The 18,467-nt window shown below is 34.8% G+C and overlaps 7 protein-coding genes and 2 long non-coding RNA genes across 13 annotated transcripts in view; all 9 read left to right on the top strand.

Moving 5' to 3' along the window:
- The window catches only part of LOC103519194 (zinc finger protein 551-like), a 64,157-nt gene extending 47,329 nt beyond the window's left edge, over positions 1-16,828 (top strand). Inside the window, exon 3 of the mRNA XM_008484281.3 lies at positions 16,238-16,828. Within this exon, the coding sequence (XP_008482503.1) occupies positions 16,238-16,695 (458 nt within the window). The 3' untranslated portion in view covers positions 16,696-16,828. The remainder of the gene's footprint in view (positions 1-16,237) is intronic.
- LOC103519344 (sortilin-related receptor) overlaps positions 1-18,467 on the top strand; it is a 99,977-nt gene that overhangs the window by 49,416 nt on the left and 32,094 nt on the right. The gene's annotated exons all lie outside the window — the stretch shown is intronic.
- Positions 660-6,134, top strand: LOC113471530. Of its 2 annotated transcripts, none has more exons than XM_026830764.1 (2): positions 660-2,399; positions 6,023-6,134. In XM_026830764.1, exon 1 carries the CDS (start codon positions 1,051-1,053, stop codon positions 2,344-2,346), a length of 1,296 nt encoding a protein of 431 aa, XP_026686565.1. In that variant the 5' UTR covers positions 660-1,050; the 3' UTR covers positions 2,347-2,399; positions 6,023-6,134. The 2 variants fall into 2 exon arrangements, with proteins under 2 accessions (XP_026686565.1, XP_026686568.1); XM_026830767.1 differs by lacking the exon at positions 6,023-6,134 and adding an exon at positions 5,886-5,926.
- LOC113471558 (zinc finger protein 569-like) lies at positions 2,699-4,265 on the top strand. The gene is made up of 2 exons (XM_026830801.1): positions 2,699-3,060; positions 3,408-4,265. Exons 1-2 carry the CDS (start codon positions 2,787-2,789, stop codon positions 4,004-4,006), a joined length of 873 nt encoding a protein of 290 aa, XP_026686602.1. The 5' UTR covers positions 2,699-2,786; the 3' UTR covers positions 4,007-4,265.
- LOC103519162 (zinc finger protein 555-like) lies at positions 4,444-11,007 on the top strand. Of its 4 annotated transcripts, none has more exons than XM_017448216.2 (4): positions 4,444-5,031; positions 7,822-8,643; positions 9,047-10,039; positions 10,424-11,007. In XM_017448216.2, the coding sequence occupies exons 1-2, from the start codon at positions 4,488-4,490 to the stop codon at positions 8,634-8,636; spliced, it is 1,359 nt and encodes a 452-aa protein (XP_017303705.1). In that variant the 5' UTR covers positions 4,444-4,487; the 3' UTR covers positions 8,637-8,643; positions 9,047-10,039; positions 10,424-11,007. The 4 variants fall into 4 exon arrangements, with proteins under 4 accessions (XP_017303705.1, XP_008482473.2, XP_026686547.1 ...); XM_008484251.3 differs by having other exon boundaries at positions 7,822-8,639; XM_026830746.1 differs by having other exon boundaries at positions 7,822-10,039.
- Positions 5,952-7,078, top strand: LOC103519183 (zinc finger protein 540-like). The gene has a single exon (XM_017448224.2). The coding sequence runs from the start codon at positions 6,013-6,015 to the stop codon at positions 6,913-6,915; it is 903 nt and encodes a 300-aa protein (XP_017303713.1). The 5' UTR covers positions 5,952-6,012; the 3' UTR covers positions 6,916-7,078.
- Positions 13,356-14,533, top strand: LOC113471570 (zinc finger protein 3 homolog). The gene is made up of 2 exons (XM_026830813.1): positions 13,356-13,691; positions 13,968-14,533. The coding sequence occupies exon 2, from the start codon at positions 13,991-13,993 to the stop codon at positions 14,363-14,365; it is 375 nt and encodes a 124-aa protein (XP_026686614.1). The 5' UTR covers positions 13,356-13,691; positions 13,968-13,990; the 3' UTR covers positions 14,366-14,533.
- On the top strand, positions 14,570-15,268 carry LOC113471579. The gene is made up of 2 exons (XR_003394220.1): positions 14,570-14,667; positions 14,967-15,268. It is a non-coding gene; the product is annotated as an uncharacterized LOC113471579 (long non-coding RNA).
- Positions 17,270-18,463, top strand: LOC113471577. The gene is made up of 2 exons (XR_003394218.1): positions 17,270-17,610; positions 18,128-18,463. It is a non-coding gene; the product is annotated as an uncharacterized LOC113471577 (long non-coding RNA).

Here is an 18,467-nt window from a genome sequence, read left to right on the forward strand (position 1 = left end):
CGAAGTCCAACTTAACTATTGTGGATTTTATGAGCGCCTGGTATATTTTTACTTATGCAACGTGCTAGGCATTGGACAACAAACTGTTGTCTTCGCTTATCGTCATAAAAGTAGTTTAGTTGCTTTCAGTCCCGAGGTAATGGGAGAGCAATTCATTGTGTTAAGCATACTTAAATACTTGTTACAACTATCGTACCACAGTTAATACACTTGAATTCAAACCACCAACCTATAGATTCGAAGTCCAACGTGTTAATCAATATACCATGAGGTTGTTAATTTAAGAGTTATTAACAACGTGGCGTACGTAGACAATACCTCCGTTTGAAATTGATCTATATTATCCAGTAGCTGATATCTAAAATAAACTTGATCCTGAGATAATACAGATTGGTAAGCCCTAGCCTATAGAGGACTCAGTAAATTATTATTTTTCATATTGAAAAGATTCCCCTCATAATGTAGTGTTTTGTTGCAACGATATCTTATACCTAATAATACACCATCTAGCCCACCTATGCCTCTGTCTGTAACGAAAGACCAAGAGTACTCCCTTGCCAAGAAATGAAGAAAAATGATGAGTGAAAAGATTAGCGACCTTTTTGATATTACAAATAGATTTATGTTGATCATTAGATGCACCAATTGTAACCAAAGGACTCGGAAAATTATTATTTTTCATATTGAAAGAAATGTTCTGACTTTCTGAGAACTCTTTTCCCCTCATAATGTAGTGTTTTGTTGCAACGATATCTTATACCTTATAATACACCATCTAGCCCACCTCTGCCTCTGTCTGTAACCAAAGACCAAGAGTACTCCCTTGCCAAGAGAAGAAGAAAAATGATGAGTGAAAAGATTAGCGACCTTTTTGATATTACAAATAGATTTATGTTGATCATTAGATGCACCAATTGTAACCAAAAGTAAATCCATCAAAATTTATGGAACTAAGAAATTGCCAGTGGCTGAAAAAAGAAAGAACTCATTAGATCGAGTATTACCAAAGGACAACAAGACCTTGATCCTGCGAGTATCTCAACAGAATCTATGAGCATGAAGAAGTATGCTCTGCTCCCAATGAACATTTCTCACGTTCTTGTATTTGCAGATACACAAGTCTCGACCACATTCTTCGACGTTTTCGGTGAAGAAGACACACATTGGCTGGAAACCATATTACCTTGGAATCACCAGGATAAAGTAGACTTCCTAAAAGATTTCTGGTACAAGCCTCTGGGTTTTATCAGAACAAACACATTTCCCACGAATTGGGATGCTTTCCATACAATACTGGACGCGGATCTGGCAACACGGGAAGAAGTGGACTGTATTCATTGTGGAGAACCAGTGGTAAACATGATGAGGTATATGAGGAAACATGCAGCAACTTGTTCCAAATTAAAACATTTCCAGCAACGATTTCCATTGCATAATTACCTCTGTCCCAAATGTAATGAGACATGTAAGAGAAATCTAACCATAGAGGTGCATCTGAAATATAATCACTATTGTAAAGAAAATAACGAGACAGAAGAGTTCCACTGTGATCAATGTAACTACACAGTATTCCCTGACATGGAGCGCCTTCACTATCATAGGAGACTACATTACTACACACCTGTGTTCAAACGGACAAATGACACGCATACAATACCATGGACAGTTTCATTCAAAGATATTCTACCACATCTATACAACGGAACTTCCCAGGAGAGATATGAACAAGATATGTCTACAGATGAGTTGGACGTTTTGCTAGAAAGACCTGAGCTATTCGATGAAGGAAGTTTGGCAGTCGAACAATACCTTGAAAAAGAGAAAAATGATAGCCTTGAAGTCCGAAAGCTTATTCTTTCTGGAAACACACAATGGCAAATAGACATTATGAAAAAATATGAGAATATGACAACGGCATGGCTCAGCACAAGATCATGGGATCAAGTTATGGAAAAAAATAGAAAACATTACATGGATAGAAGGAAAGAGGCCGGATATGAAATAGATTATTTCGACCCCATGAGATATACCAACAAATACACGGTAGCTACTCTGTCACTGGAAAATAGTGAATACAGACGTAAATATGCAGCAGCTCATGACTGGAATAAAACGCGACAAGAAGCTTTCGAGTATTTTGACGAGATGCAGCAATATAGGAAATATTCTATCCTTTGTCACTTTCTGAGTAAAACCCCAACCACGACTGAGCCGCGAACCTACGATTACGAAACATCAGACTATTCTAATGAGAAAATAGAATGTTCTCATTATTCACCTCCTAGTAAAGAATCAGAAGAAAAATATGATCCGAAATCTAAAGACTGGAAGTTTACACCTTTGTAGATAAAAAATAGGCGGAGCCTAGCAACAAGAGAAAAAGTACCGTAGCTATGTAGGTATGTATGTGTATTCCTACAAATTGAATATCATAATATAATCATAATATACATGCAACATGGGTAAATACTTATAGTAGCTACCTACATTTATTGATAAACCAAGGAAAACATACAATCCCGTCCTTATAACATAGGCTTAACTCCGTACACAAAAAGCCCACTCTGGGGCTTAGTTGTAGAGGTAAACAACCCTAAAAGTTGGGTTAAGCTTATGCGAGTCTTACAACATACAATACTTTTCAAAGGCTAGGTTATAATAACAGACAAGAAAATGAACCATGGTCGGTTTCAAATTCTATGCCATGTTGGATGTATTATTAAAGATTTGTTAATTTCTTCATATGTGCAGGCAAAAGAACGTACTTTGAATGTTTGAGCTGTGCTATGAGATTTATACGTATAATTGCTCTGTACAGACATATACTCGACATACACACTCCCGCTGTTTGTCATAAATGCAACAATTCTTATCATTCCATGCGTTGTATGATACGCCATGATCGCAGGGTACATCAGTTACCAATATCTTGTCCGCATTGTAATCGCGCCTTCAAGAATAAAATCTATTTGACCAAACATATATACAACATGCACTCCAGTCACTCCTATATCAGACAATACTACATCATCTACAAAAAGTACTACAGGCGAATCAAAGGTACGAGATATTGAATAGTGCTGATTATAGTGCAAGGAAACGATGTGATTTCTAGGGTGGATATTAAAATGGGCATCTGTGAACTCGGAATTTTTTTTCAACATTGTTTGTGGCCCTTCATACGATACATAAGGAGTAAGAATAATTAAAAATTCATGCTTCGAAGCAATGTAGAGTAAAAGTAAAATTTCATTTATACAGGTATACACGTGTCCATTGAACTTATTATTTCAAGTCGTATGATGGTGACATTAGATTTTTCTTTTATCCAGTAAAATAACCAGATTAAATAATATTTTAGTAGGCATCAAGATCAGTACATCTAGTCTCTCTTCTGTGTCTTACAGGAGGGAACGAATCCGAAATAGAACGTCATGTATATGAATTGTTCCGTGATAGTAAAATAAATAGTACGAATCTAATGTGTCCTTTATGTTCAATCCGCACATGTAATACAACGTCTCTGTTGAACCATATATTAGATGCTCATCATACCACTGCCAAACCACGTACAAGACGCAATACCTTTGCAACAATTCCTTATTATCATAAATATGGAACAAGAAAAGCAGTGACAATAAATCGCTATCACTGGAGGTGTAACATGTGCAGCAAGATAGTGAGCAATATCAGTGAACAGTTGACACATATTCAAACCGAACATAACATGTTCCTTCAGAAATGTGCTCAATGTTTCAAGAAACCAAAAAGTTATACAGTAAAAGAAGTCCGCAAATGCATCTATTGCAAAAAAAATATGATGGCAAGTTCTCTGTACAATCACTGTGTTAAATACCACTTACAAGAAATTCCTTTCTGTAATACATGTTGTCGATATTTTATTAATGAAAACTACTACCAAGAACACTTTTATATTCAACAATCATCAGAAGGAAAATCGAGACCTAAAATTCGATTGTGTTATAAAGTCACCAACAAGAATTAAGTAAAGAAATGGAACCTTAGACGTAATCCAGGTAATATCAACGAAATAAAATAACCCAGTAGGGTATACCCTCCTACATAATTACCGTAATATGTATGTATTGTTCACTTAGCAATAAACGAAATGCAAGAAGCATTGTTTCTTGGTTTTCAAATTCTTTTTTCGTAATAATTAACAAAGCGAGGATTACTCGTATATTCATGAAACTTTTTATAATTTACCATGTTGCTTTGTATTCCCAAGCGAAATATTTTTTACTTTTTTTTTAATTTTAACAAAAAAAAAAAAATATTGTCAATAGTTCAATACATATTTCATCAATTGATAAAGTGTCTACTGTGTAATGAACTATTTAGCAACAAATATTATATGGACCATCATCAACACGAGGAACAATGCATGCCTCACGAGTCTCAAGACGAATTTTCATCAATTGATAAAGTGTCCACTGTGTAATGAACTATTTAGCAACAAATATTATATGGACCATCATCAACACGAGGAACAATGCATGCCTCACGAGTCTCAAGACGAAAGAACCTATCATTGTCCGTTGTGTTCGAAACAATTTTCAAAGTTGACCACTTTGAAGAGACATGTAGGAATTCACATGAAGACTCAGCCAGTGCGCTGCGGTTATTGTGGTCAATTCTTCTTGGATCTAGGACGATTGAATGCACATATTCGACAAAGACACACTTCAAATAAGAAGATCTATTACAAATGTGACAAGTGTAACAAGACTTATAAAAGTAAATACAAATTTGAGCGACATAAAAATACACACGTGACAGAGAATTCTGAATACCCCTGTATCTACTGTAGAAACATGTATAAAAAAGTCGGACTTTACAAAGAACATATGAAAAATGCACACGGCAACAAGATTATCACACGAAATACGACTTGTGGTATATGTCACGAAACACATCTTGTGAGGGATGATATAGGAGCTAATCTCATATACATATGTGATGCTTGTCAAGAAGAAATGGCTGCACAAGAATCCAAAACCATGCGAAAAGGTAGGTGTGTAGATGACCTTCGCAGAAACACAACATGCTAAGCCTCATTAAACTTGATCTTTTAACCCTTCTAGATAAGGGACCATCTAGATAAAGAATTTTAGAGTTGAACGGACGGTATTTAATATCCTTTCGAGATTTCAACTTTTCAGTACTTTAGTTGTAGGTATGGTGAACATATTCCATCGAGAACTTAGAAACCCATTAGCATAATAGTGTAATGTGAAACTAATTACACATTGACATTCGGATAGTCCGACTACTAGATTAAATTTGGAAACTCAACATTAAATTTAATATTTAAGAAAAAAGGATCACAAATTCGGATTGATAGATCGTCTTATTCCATCTTCTTTGGGGAACATTTCATCAAAATTGGTTGAAGATTTCTGTGGTTCTATATACAGACTGACATGAAATCAAAGTATAGTTACACAAATTCGGATTGATAGATCGTCTTACTCCATCTTCTTTGGGGAACATTTCATCAAAATTGGTTGAAGATTTCTGTGGTTCTATATACAGACTGACATGAAATCAAAGTATAGTTTAGAAAGCTGTCAAACGGAAAATGAAACTCTTTATTATTATGTTGAGGACCTTTCCTCGTAGTTTGTGCCAAAATACCTATGCCACGTTGGATGTATTATTAAAGATTTGTTAATTTCTTTATATGTGCAGGCAAAAGAACGTACTTTGAATGTTTGAGCTGTGCTATGAGATTTATACGTATAATTGCTCTGTACAGACATATACTCGATTTCAAATTCCTACCTTTACCAAAAGCGCTGGTTGAATAGACAACTCTTTTTCCATTATGGCTAAGACTTGACTGTTTATTACTATGTTCGCAGGGGTATACACAGAAGATGACCTAAACAAAATGTCTTACATCGTTTCAAATTCCTACCATTTACCAAAAGCGCTGGTTGAATAGACAACTTTTTTTCCATTATGGCTAAGACTTGACTGTTTATTACTATGTTCGCAGGGGTATACACAGAAGATGACCTAAACAAAATGTCTTACATCTTGTGCTATCACTGTGGTATAAAACTTGTACCAATTTTCACAACCAAACTTAGTTTTTATACATTACTGCTCAAGCATGGTGACACATGTGCACTCTCGTTCAATATCAGATATCCTTGTTCATTTTGTGCCTACCGGGGCAGATATAGATACCACTTCAAAGCTCACCTCAGGATTCACTTGAACATAAAACCCTACGCTTGCAAGTACTGTGGAAACGCTTTTGCACACAAATCCAGTAGAGATGCGCACCAAAATATTCACACGGACTTGAAACCGTACTTGTGCTTGACTTGCGGTCAAAGTTTCCGAACATTCAATCTAATGAAGCGCCACAATTTATGCGACCATCAAGATGTTAGGAACTATCTTTGTAACTTCTGCAACAAAACATACAAAGACCGAAAAACATTGGACAATCACATTTTGGGCCATGTCGATATAAAACCCTATAAGTGTAAATTTAAATATTGTAACCGAACTTTTAGACAACTATCAAATCTACAGAGTCACATTAGAATCAGCCATACAGGAGAGAGGCCTTTTCAATGTAAATATTGCAACTATGCATTCAAGGAAAAACATCACTTGGAAACCCATGTTAACTTGCACCTCGGGAAAACAAAATCTTTCAACTGCAATGTTTGTAACTATTCTTCAAGTTTGAAGTGGAACTTGATACAACATTATCGAATTCATACGGATGAAAAACCTTTCAATTGTAGCCTTTGCGAGAAACAATTTAGACAGAAAATACACGTAAAGAATCACTTGAGGATAATTCATAATATGAGTGTGACTCCATCAAGGAGAATTTCAAGATATCCTGTTCTTACTAGAATCATACTGTGATACCTACCAAACTTATTGTACTTGATAATAAATAAACGTAAAACAATGCAAAATATGTTGGACATGAATGTATCTAAGTTAATATAACTAACACTGTAAAGTTTGTATTATTTGTAACGTGATTATTAAATTTATATAATTAAACAAAGGTCTACTTTTTAGATAAAATATATCTATTAAGTTTCTTCTACTAAAAACGAGTAAGGGGACTGTATTTTTATCTTCAAAAGGAGACATCATAGATTCTTTATATTTTATTTCTTTATTTTTCCAGAAGCAATATCGAGAGATAAAATCAAACAAATAAAATTAAAGGCATTTATAAGACAGAAGTCTTTTGAGCATCAGCATTCGCTAACAATCAATGCTTACAATAGTGCCGGTCAGCTTGGTCCTAGAACATTATACCTTTGTGATCATTGTGAATCTCTGTTTGCTTCAAGATTATCTCTCGCAAGACACAAGTTAAATTTTCATCAATCATCAGAAGGAAAATCGAGACCTAAAATTCGATTGTGTTATAAAGTCACCAACAAGAATTAAGTAAAGAAATGGAACCTTAGACGTAATCCAGGTAATATCAACGAAATAAAATAACCCAGTAGGGTATACCCTCCTACATAATTACCGTAATATGTATGTATTGTTCACTTAGCAATAAACGAAATGCAAGAAGCATTGTTTCTTGGTTTTCAAATTCTTTTTTCGTAATAATTAACAAAGCGAGGATTACTCGTATATTCATGAAACTTTTTATAATTTACCATGTTGCTTTGTATTCCCAAGCGAAATATTTTTTACTTTTTTTTTAATTTTAACAAAAAAAAAAAAATATTGTCAATAGTTCAATACATCATATTATGTAGATGGAAAATTGACATTTTCTGTCTTGTTTCTGTGTTACAGAGGAAGAAAAACTAAAGGAAATTGCAGAAAAAATAAATACAAATTTATGGACCTTAGACTTTTGCGATCATTGTTTTAAATTCGTTGGACCAGAACAAGAACTGAATATTTTTCGTCATTGCGAGGTCTGTGATAAAAGTAACAATAGCTATCTATTGTGCTGGAAATGCGGTTTTAAAACAAGTGTTCTGAATGAGTTGAAGGCTCATATCAAATCTCATCATTTCCCCAAGCAACCATCTATATGTGCTGTCTGTGGTGACACGTTCAAAACAAACTACAACTATTTTGTCCATATGAGAAGACATACAGGTTTTAAACCTTATCAATGTAAAACATGTAATGCATCATATGCCTCTATGCGAGTTTTACAGCACCATGAGATAACACACAGTAAGACACTCAAGTTTCCTTGCATCAACTGTGGAAAATACTTTACCAAGTTAGAGTACATGATAAAACATATGAAACGTCATTTCAATACTAACAAACCTGTATGTGAGATATGTAGTCAAACTATGGCTCACAACCAAGTACTCCAGAGGCATATGACATTGCACTTTACTCAGAATAAGCACCCTTGCAATCGATGCAATGCTTCCTTCAGCAGCATGGTACAACTATCCTGTCATCAAATCCGAGCTCATGGGAAGCAAAAACAGAGATTTATGTGTCACAGGTGTGGAATTATCAATTTGAAGAGGAAATACCACGTTTATCATCTTAAATACGAGTGTGGCTATACCAGAACTTTGCCACCCGAGTTGAGAAGACAATTCAAACACGATATCGTTTACATGGATAGTCATTCCTAGAGAGTAGGTAAAAATCTCAAAATACATGCAAAAATGTTTAATGATGATCCAAGTCAAAACATTATTCGAACACGATTCTTATTTATTTGAGCGAATACAAAAATAATGACCATTACTTTTACGAGACACTAACGATACAATTACTTACAATTAATTACTTTTACGACATTGCATACTTAACACAAGTATAAAAACAAATAGAATACCTAAATACTTACTAGTAGTACAGTAAACTGTAGAACTCACTCAGAAAAAAGAACCCTGCGAGGGCCCTAATGTCCCAACTCTTATTCAGCGAATTTTATTTATAATATTATTAGCGAAGTTCTATCAAAATTGGATTCTTAATTCAAACAATTTCAACAGAACACCAAACTAAGGACTGACGTTGTGTGTTTATATGATTCCAGATAATAAGCACAAAATCCGTAGGAGGCGTAAAAAAGTTCGCCGAAAAAAGTTCGAGGAACAAATGAAAAATATAACTCAAGAACATGTAAATAGAAAATGTAATAACACTCAAGAGACCCTACATATGATATTGAATGAAAGAAAGAATGGAATGTACCCCAATAAAATCTCAGGTGATGATCCACAAACCAATGCAAAGGTAAACGAGAGATCAAAGGAACGTCAAGATGAAACCAATTATTATAATGTACATACAGTTTTCACAAGAGAAGTTTTTACACCAAAAACTTATATGATCCAAAGTGAAAATATCATTTGCAAAAGTTACAATGAAGATTTCCAGGATACCTGCAGTAATAATTCAGCTTATTATAGCAAAACGAAGGGAACAAAGAAACACTCATGGGGGAATAAATCAGTTGAAAGTTCTTTGAATAAATATGTAACTAAATTCATAAACAAAAAACTTCTAATGAATACAACAGGACATTTTTTTCATAACTGTAGTGCAGTGAAAGATGGAGAATGTGATCAATTTCAAACTTCGAAAAAAAGCATGTTTAAAATTATGAAAAATTCAAGTCAGTTAACTCAAGAACTCATTAAAAAAATCAATAACATTGACAAGAAAAGGTCAGAAGGAAAAAGTCAAGAGCTAAAAGATTTAGATTACTGCATTCATTGTAAACAGTTCGTAGGAGGAGAGTCCATCAGCAACATTACCAGACACAGTGTTTTATGTAAGAATAGAAACATCAAGTATCTGACATGCTTCAAGTGCAACTTTACCACGAGGAACATCAGACAATACGAGAGACATTGCTTTCATAGTCACTACAGTAGCACATTCACTTGTCCCAAATGCCAACACATTTCCAACAATATCTTCACATTTGTGTTGCACAGGAGGAAACATCTCAACTCACGGCCTTACCCTTGTCATCTCTGCGGGAAACATTTCGTCACAGTTCACACTTTGCTCAGACATCTAGGTATTGCATTTTATTATTATTATTTAAATTTAAGTTTATGTAGCTAGAATTAGATACAATCGAGTAAAAATATCTAGCATAAGACATCGACATCAAGAATTATCTGTCGACAGTTTGCAGATAGTAAAAAATAATTACAGTTCTTTAGTAAAAATTTGTTCCCTGCTCAGAACGGCACAATACTCAAATACTTAAGTTCTTAACGGCATACTTAAATTCTTCATACAATTAAAAATGCAACTATTATGTATACGCATTTTGTACTTTTAAAATATATTTTTAGGATTTAAAAAAAAAAAAAAAAAAAAAAAAAAATGAACTTTGGAAAGAGCTAATGAACATCGTTCCTTTATGATTCACAAACTTTCGTACCTACCATTCCAGAAATTCATAAATCGAATCAAACCAATGAACGATTCCAATGCAGACTGTGCACAAAAACTTTCAGTTTGAAACACTACAGAAGGGAGCACGAGATGACACATAGTAAAAAGTTGCAACTCAAATGCAAGTATTGCTTCCATAAGACGAACAGGAGAATGTATATGGACAAGCACATCCGTATGCATGAGATGGGACTTTTGAAATCCAATTCAGATAGATTCTGTGAAACATGTAACATTGCCTTTCAAACGAGACAAGTGTTTGTTATTCATGTCTTGGAGAAGCACATGCAAAACTATACAGTACTGGTGATGAAGAAATTGTCAACAGAGTTATCAACTCAAATATCAAATGATCCTAGGAAACACAAGATACCAACAGTGATGTTCACACAACCAAGTCAATTCTCGAGGAAAAAGGTCAAACTAAAGAAACACAGGAACGATCACAACCAAACTGGCTTTAATCATAAGATCAAAATAATTAAGATAGTAAAGAGGAATTTTACGAATACCTTTAAAGTTTAAACCTCATTGTGAATTAGGGGTACAATACATAATGATATACTTAGAAACTACTTACAATTCTCGCTTATTTATTTTCCAACTAGCTACAGGTGATTTATTTTATTCATTTGATTATTTAGTACACATCCCCATCGTCAAACTGCACTATGAGAAATACCTAGAGGCTAGAGGTATGTATATCTGGTTATGTACCACCATTATTATTCCCCTCCTCAATAATCTCTTCTTTTAATCACTTTGAGTAAAATCAGACCATATTTAACCCGATAACACTCTTACAGGGGACAAGTGTATCCATTGTGATAAAGTTGTCATAACTAAATCTATAGCTACAATATTCAACCATATTAAAAACCTGTGTAACTGTCCTATGAAATGTTGGAAGTGCAGATATGCAAGTCAGTCTCAGAGCTTGTTAATAAAACACATTATTAAGAAACACCCATCATATGTACACAAAACCGAGCGGGAGAAAGAGAGTGAGTATACTGAAACAAGAGAGAAACAAAAGTGCGACAAAATACTAAATGGTGGTTTAAAAAACAAAACATTATTCCATTATTATGACCACGAGAGTACATTTCCAATGATTTTTCCACATGATCAGGCTAAGCAGAACATCACGTCACGAAGTGTGAAATACTTCAGAAACAGTCAATCTGATGGTATTAAAATTAATTTAAATAAAATAAAAAGCAAAATGAATGTGAATAGCAGTGAGTCAAAATCAGAAAAAGAAGGACTTAAAGATCTAGATAGAATGAAAGACTTTCATGACAATGGTAATAAAACTGATGAAGCCAGCAAAGAATACTTCATTTGTCAATATTGTAACACAAGTTTCAACAATTGGAAGCAATACGAATATCACCTTGATGTGCATTATAATATCAAAGATCAAGCCAGATATCATTGTGATATATGTGGAATTAATTGTGAAACAAAGCAGGAAATTAATCAACATAAAAGAAAACATTTCTCTAAATATAAAAAGAATAAGAAAACAAAACATGGCCGGAGTAAAAATAAAAACTTTGGACGACATATTCAACAGGAACAATATTATCATGAGACTTTGGATGAATCCGATTCATGCCGTGATTATTAATACCACTCAACAAGTACATATACATATTTCAGACATCGTATACTATTCAAATTTGTTACATAAATGGTTAATGCGAAAGCGGTTCCAGAAATTAATATAGGTACCTATGTATGTAATAAAATAACGCCTCAACTGAATCGAACCCATGCCCTTCTGTTGACCAGGTGAGTGCTTAGACGTCACCGAGATATTTTAGGTGATCTAAATAATAATAATAATAATAGTGCTTATTTATACTGCTCGCACAATAGGTAGGTATTTCAGGAATTAAACTCGTCCACTGGATAGGTATATTCCAGATTCCACTGAGTAGGTAATGTGAAAACAGCTAAATTATAAAAACTCCGTATCATGTAGGTAGGTACTTATGTACCTATAATATCCTAGGTATTACTAGTAGGTACCTACCTAGTTCAAATCATGGAGATCAAGTTTTACAGGTACATACCTTGATTAAACAAACGAAGTGAGGTCTAGGTTTAACTTGATCTTTCCTTTTGTTGTCTGGCTAACAGTTTGTCCAATTTGGATGAAACTGAGGCGAAAATGTTGATCGTATAAAAAGCTCCGTAGACTGAAGAAAGGCCAATACCTATCCAAAGGAATTTTGAAGGGTAGGAAATCCTACCACTAAACACCTGTGAGATACCTACCTATTTTACTCTCTTTTTTGGAAAATCAATGGGACAAATTCTGTTCTGTTCGGGAAGAAACAAGATTTTCATTTGTCAAATTGCGCCTGGTATTTATTTTTTGGATTATGCAATGCGTCGATCATTTTTCAGTTTGCTCATGTAAACGCGTCTTAACCGGTGAATATTCAAACTCAAACGTTGACCTTTCAAACGCAAACGCACTTACGCACTTCTAATATAAAAAAAAACATCAGCAAAAAAGTTTGCCACTTTGCCAGCTGCCTCTTAATTTCTTGAATGAATGAACTCAATGAACCAGTGCTTGTAACTTGTCTAAAATATATACAGCCCCTTGTGTAACTGACTCACTCACTCACTCACTCACTGACTCACGTATACAAATTCTAACCCACTTCTAGATGAGCTAGGAAGATGCGGTTTTCACCAATTAAAAGTGTTTGTAATAGTAATAGTTGTAATCAAAAATGTGACAGTCTAATAATTTTCTCCTTTTCAGGTGACCTGATTGACCAACTATTTCAACGTTCTCTACAGTTACAAAGAGAGAGAAAAAAAATCAATGGTGTAAATCCCAATGAAAACTTCATTCAAAGAAAACAGACAGCAAAGTCACAAGAAATATTGGAAGTCACTCAGAATGAAACAGAACAGATGATGTATGTACATGGGTACTCGTAAACTAAACTTTAGGGCTGAAAAATTATCATGAGGAGGAGATAATGTTTCGTTTAAAAGTTTAAATACATTCTCCACTTAACCGACTTTGATTTCAGAACATAGACAATTTAAATGCCACCAATGTAATAAAACATACAGGTTCGAGGGAAACTTGTACAAGCATTTGAAAACTCACGACCTCGGGAAAGCGTACTGGTGTCAATTTTGTTCCAAAACTATCAAAACTGCATTTGAATTTCAAAAGCATTTGAAAACGCACAGTAAAATTTACTGCGCCTTTTGTAACAAAACTATTTTGGGTAAGCACAATGTTTAGACTCAAGTTCAGGTTTAAATGACAATACTACGGGAACCCCAAGTTTACAATAGAAAATAGAAGGTGTCCTGTGAACATTTCCTTTATCGCTCACTATTTTACTAATGTATGTTTTTATGATGACCTTCGGGTCAACGTTGATCCTATGATGATCTAAGCATGTCTGGACAAGAAAATGGAAATTTCACAATTTAACCATTAGTAGGTATCCAATGAGCTTCCTTCTACATAAACATCACTATTCCTCGTTGTTTTTTAGGCAAGACAAATTTTAACATTCACATGAGAATTCACGGAAAAGATCGACCGTTCTCATGCCTCCTGTGTAACAATACTTTTGCTCAGCTTTCAACCCTACTCAATCATGAGCGTATTCACGACAACCACAAACCGTACAAGTGTACCAAGTGCAACTATTCAGCAAGAGTGTTAAGTAACAAACTAGCCCATGAGCGTATCTACCACCAAGACCATGTGTTCAAATGTCATATCAACAACTGCATCTTTAGCACCAAATTCTACTCCTGTCTACGTCGTCATAGGAAAATTTTCCACTCCAACGAAAGTTACTACTATCGGAAAAACTTAAATTACTTTCTGCAGAAATATAATATCAGCGACTTTTGGTCCAAATGCAAAGTATACGAACAAGTATAACATTTATCTAGTATAGTTTTAGAGCTGTTTTTCTTTTCTTAGGCTTAATTTACAACAGAAGCGTTCAATGTTCATATGAAAAGGCAGAAACCACTTGGGCAGAAATTGGCAGAGCAAATTATTGAATGTACAGGTAAGACTGAATAACCTCATCACATGAGCCCAGCAACACTAGATTGGAAGAAGACAGTCACAGGTAATATCAGTGTTTATCAGTTATCGTATTATGTCTGTTCTTTTTGGACTTTGATCATCGGAGAAAGATTAGAAAGAAGCAACAAATCCTCAAACAAAGTGATCAAGTATACACCTACCCGTCTACTTAACTATATTGATTTTTGTTGACCCTCATCTTCTGTGGGTCAGGAAAAGTGCAACTTTTGCAATATTTTTTTAATGCAACTCAATACCCTACTGCACATTTTCAAATGCATATAAGAACCCTTCAGTGTTAAATTTTGAATCCATTCATATTTCTTCTTTTAAGCAAAGAACCCATTTTTATTTTCATACCTACTAATTTTTCATAAAATCTTTCTGGAATCTAGTGCCATAGAATTCAATTCCTTCACTTGTTTTTCTCCATTTTTTGTGATAACAGCAATGTAATCAAACTGTGGATTTGTGTGTACAAATAGACTTATCAGCAATATCATGTCATTGTTCTTGAGTGTCTCTACTAGTTCACAACTATGAAGTTTTGGTCATACCTGATCTTTTGAGAAAATGAAATCACTACGACAAATTTTACACCTGTCAATTCTGTTTTACTGCTGGACAAATGTCATTGGTCTTCACATATACAAAGAAAAGGTGGAAAATGATGTTTTAACAATTGACAATCGTCAGACAGATGAAGATGAGATAGTCCATCGTATGAAAAGGGCTCTCACCCCAGGAAACTTGAATACTTCTAAGGATGTGATTACTAAGGTGAGTATTGCTGTAACAGGGTAACAGTTTTAACAGGAGGTAAAAAGTATAAGTAGTTAAGTATAATTAAAAGGTGAAAGATCTGTTAAAAAAAAAAAAAAAAAAAAAAACTATTCAAATACAAAGGTAAGAATAGGAGACGTTTTCTACTGAAATCACAAGCATGTTCCTACCAGTAGTACCAGCAGTAGCAAATGTAATATAAATGACTAAAATACACACCTTTATGTACAATCAGCCACACAGGATGGAATGCATAATAAGAACAGTTACAAAGTTTTACTTCAACATCTGATACATAACATATTTCTGTTTGGAATGATTTCAGGTCAAAACTTATTGAAAACAGTTAGAAAAACTAAACATAAAAAACCCCAAGAAAACGAATCAGAAGAGCAATGTTATATTTGCACGTCCAAAGATTGCTATAAAGTATTGAAAACAAAAAATACATTTCAACATCACATTAAAATTTGTCGTGCCCTTTTGCTTGCGAAAAATCAAACTATTAGTAAAGCAATTTACTCATGTATAATCTGCAATTATACAACGAACAATAGTGGAAATCTATTTGTACATCATCGTAAGCACACGAAAATCCGCCCTTACCACTGTAAACTTTGTACACAAACATATGGGCATCGAACGAATTTGAGGAATCATATAATCAGTACTCATTGGAAATTTAAACAGTTTTCGTGCCCCATTTGCAATTTGAGTTTTACACTGAAGTCGTATATGAAACAACATCTTTTAAAGCACACAGGTAAATATAGCTATTTCAACGTTCTCTACAGTTACAAAGAGAGAGAAAAAAAAATCAATAGTGTAAATCCCAATGAAAACTTCATTCAAGAAAACAGATTGGTAGACAGGTAAATCATAGGCCCATAGGATAACGCAGCAATAATTTCAATTTCATTTGTTCTATTTCACCAGGCTACGCTCCGGCCAAGTGCAAGATTTGCAATCAATCCTTCGCCCTCTTCTCCAACCTCAATGCTCACTATAACAAACACCTCAAAGTCCGGCGCTTTAGCTGCACCAACTGTTCACTCAACTTTACCTATCTCTCCAACCTTATCCGCCATCGCCGCATCAAACATTCTCAACACGAGGGCAAATATGTGTGCAACTACTGTGGCAAGAGTTACATTGACAAGCGCGACTACACCAATCATGTCTCCGTACATATGGAACGGAAATCTGGATATACACAGAGATGTCACAAGTGCAATGCAACATTCCGAATCAAGAAGTTCCTGACGCGGCATATGAAAACACATCTGATACAATACCGGTGCACGCGATGCAACAAGACATTCAAGCAAAATACATCCTTTATTCGACATAGCTTGAAACACTTCAATTCCTCTAATTCTGATAACATAACATGATATACGCGTCCGTGCAGTAGGCTAAGCTATTGGATTTGTAACCGGAGGACTCCGGTTTGAATTCCATCAACGACATGAAAAGGCAGAGAAACATTTGTAAGATCAAGTTCAAACATTGATTCCGTTTCCTTACATGATATACGAGCTAAGCTATTGGATTTGTAACCGGAGGACTCCGATTTGAATTCCATCAACGACATGAAAAGGCAGAGAAACATTTGTAAGATCAAGTTCAAACATTGATTCCGTTTCCTTACATGATATACGAGAATTTATTTGATGTTGCTAAAGCATTACGGGGATTCGAAATGAATTTTTGTGGTACTCTCTAGTACTAAAATTTATTATTATTCTTCTAGTTAACATAGGAAAAAGGTAGGAAAAAAAGAAGAATAAACTATGGAAAACGATAAAATAAAATTTATTTGTCTACTATCACCACCTAACACCTTTCAACAAAAAGACGAGGTTGAAAATTTGCTGAAGCTCTCTGTTTTTTTTTTTTTTTTTTTTTTTTTTTTTTTTTTTTAAATCAAAAAAAAAAATTTATAAAAAAAAAAAAAAAATCTTTTTTTTTTTTTTTAGTACATTCAAACAGTATAATTTAGATAGAACGAAAAAGTTCCTTTCCTTCTCCCATTACAGAGAGCTTCATTTAAGACGAGGTAATACAGTATTTTTAGAATTTCGAGCTCTCGAAAACATTGTGATAATGATTTTCTAAAATGGTCTTTTACACGGTAGCTAACAGATTTTGGTCCTATCGATATATTATTTAGTTTTTCGAACGGGTTACGTATAAAGCAGCAAGCACAATTATAAGTCCCGAATAAGTTTCGCCCCCGTACCGAATACGTTCCGTCTCCGTTCCAAATAAGTTCCGTCTCCACACCGAATAGAATAAGTTCCGCCTCCGTCCCAAATACATTCCTTCTCCATCCCGAATACGTCCCATTTCCGTCCCGACTAGGTTCTTTCATAAGAGCATGCTTCCGACTCGAGTATTCAACGTCGCGATGGAGACGGAACGTATTTGGGACTGAGACGGAACATATTTGGGACTTACACCCATATTTATGAACAAAATGCTGGCTCTTAAGTTCGTGCTAAGCATAGTCTCAAGGCATTTGATTGGTCAATTTTGACGACGAAACGTATTCGGGACATATAAGTTTGCGCGCTACTTAAATTACAGCTGTCATCATAAGAACAGAAACATTTAAGGAGACCAGGCCTCAAACACAAATAAACGCGTTATATGCATAGTTCATGAGGAAATATACAAGGACTTTCGTAAAGCTTTTAGACCTCCGATCGTTCATTTCCAGGGAAAAAACATCTAGGAAAGCTCACATAAATCGTAAACTGTGCACACCACGTAGTCCATACCTCGTAAGTAATCTCGCACAAGGAGTGTCTAGCTGTTCCTGAGATCCCAAATAAGTTCTGTCTCCGTCCCAAATACATTCCTTCTTCATCCCGAATACGTCCCATTTCCGTCCCGACTAGGTTCTTTCATAAGAGCATGCTTCCGACTCGAGTATTCAACGTCGCGACGGAGACGGAACGTATTAAAGAAATTACAACTGTCATCATAAGAACAGAAACATTTAAGGAGACCAGGCCTCAAACACAAATAAACACGTGATATGCATAGTCCATGAGGAAATATACAAGGACTTTCGTAAAGCTTTTAGACCTCCGACCGTTCATTTCCAGGGAAAAACATCTAGGGAAGCTCACATAAAACGTAAACTGTGCATACCACGTCG

The sequence above is a fragment of the Diaphorina citri genome, unplaced genomic scaffold (assembly GCF_000475195.1).
Source record: "Diaphorina citri unplaced genomic scaffold, Diaci psyllid genome assembly version 1.1 scaffold64, whole genome shotgun sequence".
Classification (NCBI taxonomy): Eukaryota; Metazoa; Arthropoda; class Insecta; order Hemiptera; family Psyllidae; genus Diaphorina; species Diaphorina citri.

Coding starts and splice junctions, on each gene's coding strand:
- LOC113471530 (XM_026830764.1), top strand. CDS start 1,051: ATGAGCATGAAGAAGTATGCTCTGCTCCCAATGAACATTTCTCACGTT.
- LOC103519162 (XM_026830741.1), top strand. CDS start 9,037: ATGATTCCAGATAATAAGCACAAAATCCGTAGGAGGCGTAAAAAAGTT. Junction 10,040..10,423: donor CACTTTGCTCAGACATCTAG/GTATTGCATTTT, acceptor CTACCATTCCAG/AAATTCATAAATCGAATCAA.
- LOC113471558 (XM_026830801.1), top strand. CDS start 2,787: ATGAGATTTATACGTATAATTGCTCTGTACAGACATATACTCGACATA. Junction 3,061..3,407: donor GTACTACAGGCGAATCAAAG/GTACGAGATATT, acceptor TGTGTCTTACAG/GAGGGAACGAATCCGAAATA.
- LOC103519183 (XM_017448224.2), top strand. CDS start 6,013: ATGTTCGCAGGGGTATACACAGAAGATGACCTAAACAAAATGTCTTAC.
- LOC113471570 (XM_026830813.1), top strand. CDS start 13,991: ATGAGAATTCACGGAAAAGATCGACCGTTCTCATGCCTCCTGTGTAAC.